Source organism: Schistocerca nitens, chromosome 1, assembly GCF_023898315.1.
Source record: "Schistocerca nitens isolate TAMUIC-IGC-003100 chromosome 1, iqSchNite1.1, whole genome shotgun sequence".
In the NCBI taxonomy this organism is placed as follows: Eukaryota; Metazoa; Arthropoda; class Insecta; order Orthoptera; family Acrididae; genus Schistocerca; species Schistocerca nitens.
Window position 1 is genome coordinate 606669617 of NC_064614.1, and position 12497 is coordinate 606682113.

The 12497-nt window shown below is 43.1% G+C and overlaps 1 protein-coding gene across 1 annotated transcript in view; it reads left to right on the forward strand.

The window, feature by feature from the left end:
- Positions 1-2454: 2454 nt before the first annotated feature.
- The window catches only part of LOC126256766 (NAD(P)H pyrophosphatase NUDT13, mitochondrial-like), a 76752-nt gene continuing 66709 nt past the window's right edge, over positions 2455-12497 (forward strand). Inside the window, exons 1-2 of the mRNA XM_049955507.1 lie at positions 2455-3200; positions 3286-3488. Of these exons, the coding sequence (XP_049811464.1) occupies positions 2948-3200; positions 3286-3488 (456 nt within the window). The 5' untranslated portion in view covers positions 2455-2947. The remainder of the gene's footprint in view (positions 3201-3285; positions 3489-12497) is intronic.

The following is a 12497-nucleotide window of genomic DNA, read 5'->3' on the forward strand; positions in this document are numbered from 1 at the left end:
GATTTCTGCGAATGCTACTTTTCAGTATCTGTTATTCTTAACTGCGATTTGTCGCAGTTAAGGAACATAGGTCGTGTATCCCTCCACCACTGCGATTTCTGCTACTTCCGCGATTTCTGCGACTTCTGCTACTTCTGTGACTTCTGCGATTCCTGCTACTTCTGTGACTTCTGCGATTTCTGCTACTTCTGCGATTTCTGCGATTTCTGTGACTTCTGCTACTTCTGCAATTTCTGTGACTCCTGCGATTTCTGCGACTTACCACTGTATGAAAAAGTTACATCTGTCAACACAGAAAATTGCATCGCAACAAACCTGTCATTGGCAAATATGTTTTACGTTTTTTTCTTCCATTGGCTTTAATTTTGTATTAAAGAAACAACTGTGAAAATATTAATAGTGTAATTAATATGTAAGTAGCCGTACAGTACCGTAATAGTTCGTATTTCGAAAATGAATTCTAACATATTGTTATGTTCACAGGTACCTGAACTACATTTCAGTCACTCAGTAAAGTGATAACTCAAAATATCATTGTCAACAGATCTGAAGAAATTGCCACTGCGTCTTCAGACCGTTTTCGTCAGACGAGAGGTTAGTTTCTAAGCGTTTCGATGGACTTAATTACTTCAGTAAGATCGTTCTTGAAAATGTGATATTCATTATAGCAAATATTAGCAATCTACTCTGTCAATTATATTGCTAGTAATTAATGACAGCAAAAATTGTTTAATAATCCTTGTGTTTTTGCAGACACAGTTCTGACTCTGATTACTAGTTGCTGTACGTATCTATCCACATCAAGGCTGTTGGGAGAGACTCGTGAAGATTCAAGACAGCTCTTAGAGGATTTGCAGTTTAAAAGTGAAATAATTGTGAAATAAGTGTGTGAATGATTAAACTGTGTTTTATTGAAGTTGTTGTGCGATTTTAAAGGAATAATAAATGTCAAATACAGTGAGTGAATAATAAAAATCTCACTTTCCACATGTTTAATCCGTCCTATACCCATAATTTTCCGCCACTTACTTATTGGTAAACACTTGTTGGAGAGCGAAATGCCGCCCCCCCCCCCCTTTCTCCACAATCTTGGTGTGACACTGACCTGTAACATATCCCGAAGTCTACAATATGCATTTTGAGGCTGTTGATATGAAAGTGGGAAGTACAGATCTTCCAGTTAAATCAGGAATAGCTTAAGTGCATTACTTGAAAGTAACACAGGAAAAGCTTACTTATGTAGGTGGTAGTAGTGCTGAATGTGCATGTCGTCATATAATATGAAAGGCTTATTTCAATAGTGGTACAAGTCCATTACCTCCACGTTTCTGTCTATAATGCTTCTGAAATTAGTGATCCAAACAAACATAAATAAAGGTTCATCTCTAGCAAAAAGCCATATGCTTGAATATTTCTGGTATCTCAACTGCAGATTTTTCAGCGCTCATTTAACTTTACGACTCTGTATCTCAAAATGAACAAAAATGGACTTGTACCACTATTGAAATATGCCCTTCATATGCACACACAGCACATCGATCTCGTGAGGCACAAGGCTCTCATAACGAAGTACGTAAGTCGGTCAACAGATGACACTAGGAAAAGTATGTTAATTGCGCTTTTTAGTTGCTACTTGCGACTCTTAGTTGCGATTTCTCACAGAAATCGCAGTTTGACTCGGTAGCGAATAGCGTAGTATGAACTTTGCTCAACAGATGGGAGTGCTAACTGCGCTTTTTAGTTGCTACTTGCGACTCTTAGTTGCGATTTGTCACGGAAATCTCAGTTGGACTCAATAGTGTATCGCAGAGATGGGCGTAGTACGAACTTTGACCCACAGATGGCACTGTTAACCGCGCTTTCTAGTTGCTACTTGCGACTCATAGTTGCGACTTGTCACGGAAATCGCAGTTAGACTCGATACCGTATCGCAGAGATGGACGTAGTACGAACTTTGGCCAACAGATGGCACTGTTAACTGCGCTTTTTAGTTGCTACTTGCGACTCTTAGTTGCGACTTGTCACGGAAATCGCAGTTGGACTCCATAGCGTACCGCAGAGATGGACGTAGTACGAAATTTGGCCAACAGATGCCACTGTTAACTGCGCTTTTTAGATGCCACTTGCGACTCTTAGTTGCGACATGTCACTGAAATCGCAGAAAGCCGTGCTAAAAATGGCTCACGTCTTTGAATGTGAAATACTTATTGCGACTGCTAACTGTGACTGAAATCGCAGTTAGATTCTGTAAAGTTGCTACTGTGATATCTGTGACTTCTCAGTCACTGTGATTTCTAACAGATACGCGATTTCTTGCCCACCACTAGTAACAAAGGACAGCCGAATTGAACGCTTCGTACTTCGTAGCGTGACAAAAGTTGCGCCACTGAAAACTGAGGGTTCACACATACTACTTCATTACATCTGCACTCTGCAGTAACTACCACGTGCCACCTGTTGTGGCGACATGTTTGTAGCGATTGTGAACTTGTCTTTATGCGAGTAGAAGGAGGGGGGGGGGGATGAACGTGTAATTAATTCGTAATCATATTTATGATAATTTTTTTTCTTTTTCAATTTGAATAGCACCGCGAGTCATTTAGAAAATGAAGTCGTATCTTTCCCGATATGGATGGAGTTTTAGTTGATTCAGTACATGCGACGTAGAATATGAGGGTGACAATCTCCAAAAATAGATACAATAAAAGTTATTTTCATGCATTTAACTATCAGATGGCGCCATTTGAATCAGTTCTCGATGTAATTAGGAGGCGGCACCGTGTCAGCTGTTATCAGTGAAACAGTAGCAACAATGTCATTTCGCGTTTATTTGTGTCAAAACGAAGAGTCTTAGCTGTTTTATATGCCCTAATTTAATTGACGTACCTAACAGAAGACTAACTGATGATTTATTTGTGGAAGTAGAGCTACGCTATCAAGGCATAAGATGGTGACATTTAATAAGTACTTATATTTCATGTTCAGAACTCGTGTTCCAAGCAGCGCAGTTTTCTTGTCTCGATTTTATGCAAGAGAGAATTATGTGAGAAATGCTAAGGCTCATTTGAATGCGAAAGAATCGGGGCGCTTGCCATCTGACTGCTATGCACAAGGGAAATACTTGATATTTGTTAATCAGCTCAAAAGCTTATTAGTGAGTAGAGAAGAAAGGCACACATTGAAATTGATATCTTACGATGGTATGGCACTTTCGCAACTAGAATACGAAGAGCAATTTATTGGCACATGTAACTTTGACTGTATTCACAATTTTTTGATTTTTAGAAGTTTTGAAGTTGGGTATCAAAGCTGAAGAACATTCGATACTCCTCAGCAGTGGAACTGAGGATTGGATATTTGCTGTGGCGATTTCGACAGCAGCCAAAGAGAGAGCTAAGGATATTGAATCAGAAGTAGCTGGGAAGATCATACCATTTAGGACGTCACTTTTTACTCTCACCCCTACAGAATCAGCAATATCATCGAAGGTAAAGCCGTTTCCAACACATTCTTTACATACCGGTATCAGCACGGACATCCTCTGGCTTCCAAACTTCGTCAAAATCTGTAAGAATGAATCCCCCCGCCCCAATCCTTCTTTTAAGGAAGAAAGAACCACATGTTTTAAATAAAAGGCTTTGTTTCTGAAACAGGATCACAATTTTGCAGTATTTGAACAACAGAAAGTTTTTGCACTTTATTTCAGGATCTAGAAATAGTGTCTTGACCCTTGTATTAATTTTTTGCTACTTATGTGTAACATACCATATATCAATGTGTGTGTGTAACATGTTCAGACTTAGAGAACATTGACTGTGGTAACAGTAATATTACTGGATACAGACTATGTCAGAGTAAACTTCTAGATTTAAACCTCATTTATGTGGCATATGCCAGTGATAACGGATGAAGTTTTAAACTCCCCTTGAAAGCAGAATGGTGTTGGGTAAGATGTAGGTTAAGTTTTTCTACAGTTGTGTGGGTGAATTGGAGAAATATTTAATGTTGTGCAGTGGTACAGTCAATATGCTGAATGTATCTATTTTTTGAGTTATGGGATGATGGGGATGGTGTTTTATATGCATACCAGTGATTAGACATGGTAAACAACAGAACATACGAAATCCATGTCTTAAGGGTTGACATAATCAACTAACTGAATGTTGTGTGCATACCTTATGAAAGTATTCATAGCTAACTTGATTCATATGGATTTCTTACTATTTTGTCATCTTGAAATACATTGCAGTAGAAAATATTTGAGGGAACAAAAAACTGGACTAATTTTTGTGAGGTTGAAATATATTTGAGTTTTTGGATTGTATGCAGGCACGAGAGATTTCCTGCATGCAGCAACAGTACATTCTTCTCCAAGATTATACCAAGACCTCCCACAGTTTTTTGTTGGAATAACTGGGTGTCTCTAAGAGTATTGATAAAACTGTTTCATGAAAGTGTCCATTGATCTACTTTTGGTATGATATGAGGACGACCTGTGACTTCTAAAGGTTTAGTTTTAATCCTGGTTTTGTCCCGTATTGATACAGAGCAAAAGTCATCATTCATATGTGATATGTCAGGAGTTCTCTGGCTGGCCCTTAAATGCATCTAGATACTCCCGGTATGTTAGTGGTAGCTACAAGAATAAAGGACAAATTAAGCAGTAGTATACACTGAGAAAAACTATGGGTCAAGCATCAAGACCTGGGTATTCTAGAGAGCATGCTTCCATCATGATTTCTAAAACCAAGAGATGACCTGTTGACATCTTTTCTTGAGGTAGCTGTCGAATCGTGATATAAGACTGTTTGAGAGGTTCAGTTGATTCTTTTTCTTAAGTAAAATATAGAGTAAAAAGCCTGTCTGAAATCAAGCAGTGCTAAGGTGGTCATTTCACACATGTTAATCATATTTTGAGCTTGTCACATTATTTGATGCAGATGCTATACTATAGTGTTTTTCAGAATCTAGGTTGATATTTATTATGGATGTTACAAGTTTTAAGGTAATCTGTCTGCTGTCCAAGAACAGTGTGCTCAAAAGCTCAGATATTGCAGGTAATCACTGTGAAATTGGCTCTGTATCACTGTTTTCAGATAGTCAGCTGCCCTTCCTCATGTTCCCATCTGAACCATATATTGCTTTCAATATTTTCAACTACATGAGTGACTATCAGCCAGTGTGAGCAGCAACTGTTGTATCTTATGAGAAGCACATAGCACTAATCCTCTACTGGGTTATAGTTTCAATGTGACATCTGATAAAACAAATAAAACTTTTGTAATGGTAGCTTTCATAGATTATGGTTGAAATGATTCAAGCAATGTATGGACTGTCTTCTGACTTAGAATTATAAGGGTTTTTTGAGAGTATTCAATTATTTTTTATGGAAAAATATTTTATCTTGGTTGATAAAATTATGTTTATAATGAGGGTGAACCCATGGAGTTATGGTCTGAAAGAACAGATACCATCAGTGACCGTCAGTGCTCTTGGAATGAAATGGTAATTAAATCAAGACCCTAAGCTGTCTACAAGAGTTGATATACATCAACGGGGACAGCTGAAAATGTGTGCCCCAACCGGGACTCGAACCTGGGATCTCCTGCTTACATGGCAGATGCTCTATCCATCTGAGCCACCGAGGGCACAGGGATTTATCCCTTGAACGCTCCCCGTGAGACCCACATTCCCAACTTAATGTCCACACACTACATTCGTAGTGTCCCTGCCCTTACACTCTTTACTCGCGTCAGACAATCTTACCGAGTGCCGTAAAAGTTAAAATTTCTCAAATTTTGCACCACAAAATGTCGGCACTCTGATTGTACCCTCCATAAGTACAGTGACCAATCAACATGCCATGCAATTTTTAGAATATTCAGGATGAGGGTTTCGAGAAAATAATTTATAAAGAATCAAAAAATTTCAGATTCACTCTTTTTACATAGAAGTATTTTAATAGTTTAAGAATTTCAGGCTTTAATGTCATTGCTGACAGACAGTAGTCTTTCCACTTTATCATTTCTCAAGACAGTGAACATGTTGTGACTATCCATATTTTCAAAACATAATTTTGAAGTTTGCTAAAAGGTAGAAATTTTTGTAGTCTCTTTTTCCAAATTAAAGATGGAAAAAAGCTCAGAAGTACGTATGTCATAATCATGTCTGATAGTATTGGGAACAAGGTTTGTATTAAAAATAATCCAGATCTGTATCACTTCTAGTTTTTTATTATAATTCTTTTGACTTTTTTTCCCTTCTTTACACTTTTCAAATATTCTCATTTAGAGAGGTCTACAATTTTTTAACAAGTCATCAGAAAATCAAACTATTTTGATTTTTGAGAGGTGTCTTGTGGAATTTTGACATTTTTTTCAGAAAACTTTGAAATAATGATGTGATACATTTCCTCTTGACCATAATGGTTTGAGATGAAATCGCCCTTGTATCAGATATAGAGCAAAGTTGAATGTAGATCTTGAGCTGAGCTGCAGATCATTCTGTTACCACAACATTTATTTCATAGTCACATTTGCTAGCTTTACCAACTTACAACTAATTTGTCACCTTCCAATGTAGCAGAATTATAAATCCTTTGGTTTCTATGAATTCTATGTTACAATTGGTCATAATCGAGATTTTGGCGTATGCCAGTACCACGTGCTAAATGGTCTTGTGAGGTCTCCATATCCGTGATACATCTGCATGAAAAACAAGATATTTTAAATAAAAGTTATCATTGCTGAGACACATTGTTAATTGTTTGTACCACTGCTACCATTTCTAATAAAGCAGTGTTGCAAATAGGTCATTAGGGATTGAAACACCAAACAGAAGACTGAGGACAGACAAGTTTTTACAGACAAGTGTTTACTTGTATACTGACAAGCCAAAACATTTTAACCACTGCTAACTGTGACATTGGATGCCACGTGGTGTTGTTGCGGGAACATTGTGCAGTAACAAAGGTATGTAAGCAGAGCAACACAGATGAAGGTCACCCTAGCAAAGGGTATGGGCTGCAAACAGGGAAATTTATTGAGATAAGTGACTGATAAAGGGTAGATCATTACTATGCAGATCCTGAGAATGAGTATCTGAAAAACAGTGAAGCTGGTTGGACATTCACATGCTACTGTTGTGAGTGTCTGCGAAAAGTGGTAGAACAGTGAAACTACCACTGGGCACTAAATGATTGGAAGTCCATGACTCTTCACAGAACATGGGGTTTGGAGGCTTGTCTGCACTGTGAAGTAGGATAAATTGTGATCTGTGGCATCTCTGCTGGAAGAGCACACTCACAAGTGTTTCGGAGCACACTGTTCGTTGTACATTGTTGAACAAGGAGCTCCACAGCAGACTACCCCTGCGTGTTCACACGTTGACCCAACGACATCATCAATTATGATTGCAGTGGTCGTGGGACCATTGGAATTGGACTGTCAATCAAAGGAGGCATGTCAGCTCTTCTGCTGAACCGCATTTTTTCTATACTAGCTTGATGGCTATCTACACAAATGCCATAATTAAGGTGAACAGCGGCTCGAAATGTGCAGTGTTCCATGGATGCAGGCTGGTGGGAACAGTGTTATGCTATGGGAGACATTCTCCTGTGTTTGCATGGGACCTGTGGTGGTAATTGAAGACATGCTGACCACTGTGAATTTGCCTGATGTAAATCCAATGGAGCCCATCTGGGTCTTTATAAGGTCTGCATGTGCAAATCAGAGACCTGTTATTTATGTGAATTACGTGACCTATATGTAGACATCTAGTCCCGCACGCCTCCACAAACCTACCAACAAACTGTCAGATCCCTCATACACAGAATCAGTGATATATTTTATTCCAAAGGCAGACAAACAAGCTATTAAGTAGATGCTCATAATGTTTTGGGTCATCAGTATATATGCCCACTTCAAGATATGAAACTTTCCACTTATTGTTATTTCAATTGCCCTAAGATTGATGTCTCCAGTGCAAGAGCAGAAAATTATCCAGTGTTGGTTGCAAATATCATATCTTGCAATTACCCCATCTAAATACAGAATACCTGAAAGTTCAGCTGCAGCACCACCAACTACAAGAGCAAAAACACCTGTTTCAGTAGGAACATCAGCTGCCTTTGGAGCAAGAACAACCACATTAGAAAGAAGTTGCTACTCTGTGCAAACAACACCAAGCAGGAACGGAAAACATGAACAGCATCTTTGTGAAGTTTTTGCTTGGGTGTTTGGTGATATGGAAGGTACAGAAAGTCAGCTGACATCTCATCGGTGAATGTCTCACTGGTGCTGCAGAAGCCGTGTTCATCAGTTAACTATATTTAGGATAATTACTGCATGCATGCACCCCCCCCCCCCCCACACACACACACTTTTGTAATGTGTATCCAGCTCCATTTATAATGTAAACAATCAATTTTTGAGAAAATAATTTAATTGGATGGATAAAAAATTACTCACCAAGCAGCAGCAGAACACATACATAAAAGAAGGTTGTAAATAGGCAAGCTTTCAGAGCCAGTGGCTCCTTCTTCATGCAGAAGAGTTGAAGGGGAAGGAAAAGGACTGGAGAGGTGTAGGAAAAGGGGTAGATTTTGGGAAAGTCACCCAGAACCACAGGTCAGAGACTTACCCCAAGAGACGAGAAAGTAAGACTGATTGTTGGGGACTGCATCGGATGAGATTTGAAAACCTTTTCAAATCTCCTCTGCTGCAGTCCCCAACAACCAGTCTTTTCTTCTCACCCTGTGCAGTAAATCTCCCCTGATCCATTGTTCTGGGTGACTTTCCCGGAAATCTACCCCTTTCCCTAGCTCTCTCTGTTATAATAACCTCTTCAGTCTGGTTTATTAAATCGCAAATCACTTTTTAACAATTATGTTAGCCAAGCGTCTACCCAGGCTCACACTCAGAAGTAATTAAAGTTTGATTATACCAATGTCCGAATGTGCATGGTGGGGTGCACGTCCCGTAATTATTCCCAAGTCCAGTGAAGTTCAGTCTCTCCAAGTGAAGTCGCAAGATTTTCCGCCGAGCAGCCAGGTAACCTCGAGTGGTGCGGTGAGTCATCCACAAGCAGCTGGAACACAGCGTACTGCACTTCCCGATGAGAACTGTCATTTGCGGCGGCGGCCGGGTTTATATAAGGCTTGCTAGTTAATGGACCGTCGGCTGGGGTCGCTGTTTTCCAGGGAAAACCAATCGCAATGTTTCCTGGCGTAGCCAATTGCTGTGTGCTGACCACAAACGTGTGCGTGCAAAGGCAGCCAGCGATGGTAGCCGCGAGCCGCCCGGAGAAGTGCGGCCAGCGATGTATTTCTCGGCCACGTAAGGGAGCGTGCGTGTGAAGATGGCCAGCGATGGAAGCAGCGGGCCGCCCAGAGAAGTGCGGCCAGTGATGTATTTGGCGGCCGCGTACTGGAGCACGTTGTTCAGTGTTTGTTAGAAGTGGTGTATACCACACCTCTTCCCCCGTGGGGAAGCGTGGAAACATTGGCTGCGAATGAACGCCTCGTCCATGGCGTCCTCCTCCTCCGAAACCTCGGCGTCGACGGTGAGACTGGGCACAGGAACCTACGGGCGAAAACGCCCCGGCTGGGGGCGAAGGTTATAGCGTGCGGACCGCGGCAGCAGAGGAGGCAGTGCAGGAGGAACCAGTGGCATGTCATCATCGGCATCCAGAGTGACCTGGGGGTGGCGATCGGGGGAGACCTCGGAGTCCTCGGCTGGCTGTGGCTGGGTCTGGTCCACGTCCGGGGAAAGAAGCTCTGGCTGGGAGGCGTCGTCCGTGAGCAGGGGACGGGAGGAGAATATGCCGAGGGGGGGAGGAGAAAAACGATTGGGAAGGCAGGTGAGGGCGAAGCTGATTGGCATGTTGAAGAACCTCCCGGTCGGGAAGTTGAACCCGGAAGACTTTCCTGCCCCTGCCCTGGATGATGGTGGCCGGAATCCAGGCTGGTTGTTGGCCGAATCCCTTCGCCCACACCAGAGTACCTGGGCGGAAACGAGAAGCAGACAGCGACGGAGCCAACCGAGGTGTCGGCAGGAGCAGATTCAAGAGGATCCGGGGCTGCTGTCCGTGAAGAAGTTCCGCCGGGCTTTTATCTCCGATGGGCGTGGACCTGTAACTGCTCAAGAAAAAAGTAAGAGATGCGTCAGGGGAGTGATCCTGGAGGTATTTCTTCATCTGCGTTTTGAAAGTGCGGACCATCCTCTCTGCCTCGCCATTAGATTGAGGATGGAAGGGGGGCGTCGGAATGTGGCGAATGCCAAGCCGGGCACAGAAAACCCGAAAATCCTCACTGCGGACCGTTATCTGAGACGAGAACCTCCGGCAGACCTTCAATGGCAAATATTTTTTCTAAGGCTGCAATAGTGGTGGAGGCGGAAACGGAGTTGCAGCGGACAATATATGGAAACCTGGAATATGCGTCGACGACAATAAAAAACATGGCATTAAACACGGGCTCAGCAAAATCAACGTGCACCCGTTCCCAAGGGCGAGCACATGGTGGCCAAGAGGCAAAGGAGTGTCGTGGAGCTGCCTGCTGGCGTTGGCAGGAGGGACACGTGTAAAGACTGCGGAATGATGACCCGTGGATGTCCGTCGTCCGAAAGAAGTAGAAGGACCCCGCCAACCAACTGAAGCTGATGGCGGACAGTAAAAAACTGACGAAACGCCGCAGAAGCCATGGGAGGCGGTCGTTCGGGCCGTCCATTACGCATGTGACGACAGACTTGTCGGAGCACCTCGTCGTTACTGGTTGCTTCCGCTACCCGAGAGCTGGTAATGGGAAACGCCTCTACTGCGGCCTGTGCTTCTTCGTCTACGTGAAAACACAGAATTTCCTATTTGTCGAAATCCAAATCCGGTCCCCAGGGAAGGCGGGAGAGGGCATCAGCGTTGGCATGCTCGGTTGTGTTGCGAAAGTGGATTTCATACTGGTATCGTGCCAAAAACAAAGCCCAGTGCTGAAGACGGTGAGCAGTCTGGTCCAGGAACTTTGCTGCAGGATTGAATAACGATATGAGGGGTTGATCCGTAATGAGGTGAAACTTTGTACCATACACAAAAACATGGAACTTCTTTAAGGCGAAGATGATGGCCAGTGCCTCTTTTTCAATTTGGGAATACCGGCGTTGTGTATCAGTTAATGTTTTCGATGCATAGGCCACAGGGTGCTCCGACCCACCTGCCTCCCTGTGAGCCAGGACCGCCCCGATGCCGGTATCCAAGGCATCCGTTGCAATGATGATTTGCTTAGTAGGGTCAAAACGTGCGAGGCACGGGGCCTGCAGTAATTGGGATTTCAACCTGTGGAAGGTGCGGTGACATGCCGACGTCCACTCGAAAGGAACCCCTTTTTTGCATAACTGAGACAAGGGGGCAGTTGCCGTCGCAGCCGCGGGTAAGAATTTTCGGTAATATGAAATCTTTCCCAGAAAGGAACGAACTTGTGTCAGCGTTGTAGGTCGTGGCAGCTTGATGATGATGTTTCTCTAACAGACGAACACCCAAATAGGAAATGACGTGGCCCAGGTACTCAATTTCAGGTTGTAAAAAACAACATTTTTCTTTCCTACATTTTAGGCCAGCCTCCCGTAAGACATGGAATAAAGATTGCAGGTTGTGAAGGTGTTCCTCCGTCGTACGACCCGTCACCACGATGTCGTCCAAATAGTTTATGCATCCATCCACTTTAAGGACTAATTGTTCCGAAAACTGCTGAAAAATAGCAGGGGCACTGGCTATCCCAAACATAAGGCATTTCAGATGATATAACCCGTGCGGTGTGTTGAGGGTCAGGAACTGCTGAGATGCGGCATCAAGTGCGAGTTGAAGGTATGCTTCAGTGAGGTCTGTTTTCGAGAAGAATTTTCCACCCTTCAATTTGGACAGCATCTCCTCCGGCTTTGGAATAGGATATGTCTCGATCTCTGATTGGGCGTTAACTGTTACTTTAAAGTTGCCGCAGAGACGGAGCTGCCCTGACGGCTTCCGAACAACGACGAGGGGAGTAGCCCACTGACTAGAAGGAATAGGCTCAAGAACGCCACTCGCCGTGAGGCGGTCCAACTCCTCCTTCACTTGATCTCTGAGAGCTAAAGGAACGGCAAGGGCACGAAAATACCGAGGCCGCGCATTCCGTTTCAGTGTGATGTGTGCCTCAAAATTCTTTGCGGAACTGAGGCCGGGGGTGAACAGGTCTGCATAATCCTGGCAAAGCCTGTCCAGATCCCAGTACGGAACCTCGTCCGACACCAAATTCACAGAATCGTCGATTGAAAAACCAAATTTCCGAAATGTGTCCAGCCCAAATAAATTCTCAGAGGAATCCCTGTTAACGACTAAGAAGGTGACCTGGTGGGTGACATTCCAGTATGTCGTCAGCAAGTCGACTTGACTGCGGACTGGAATGGAGTGTTTACCATACGCCATGAGGCACCGCTGCGTGTCGTGCAAGGGAGGAGCGCCAAGTCTCAAATATG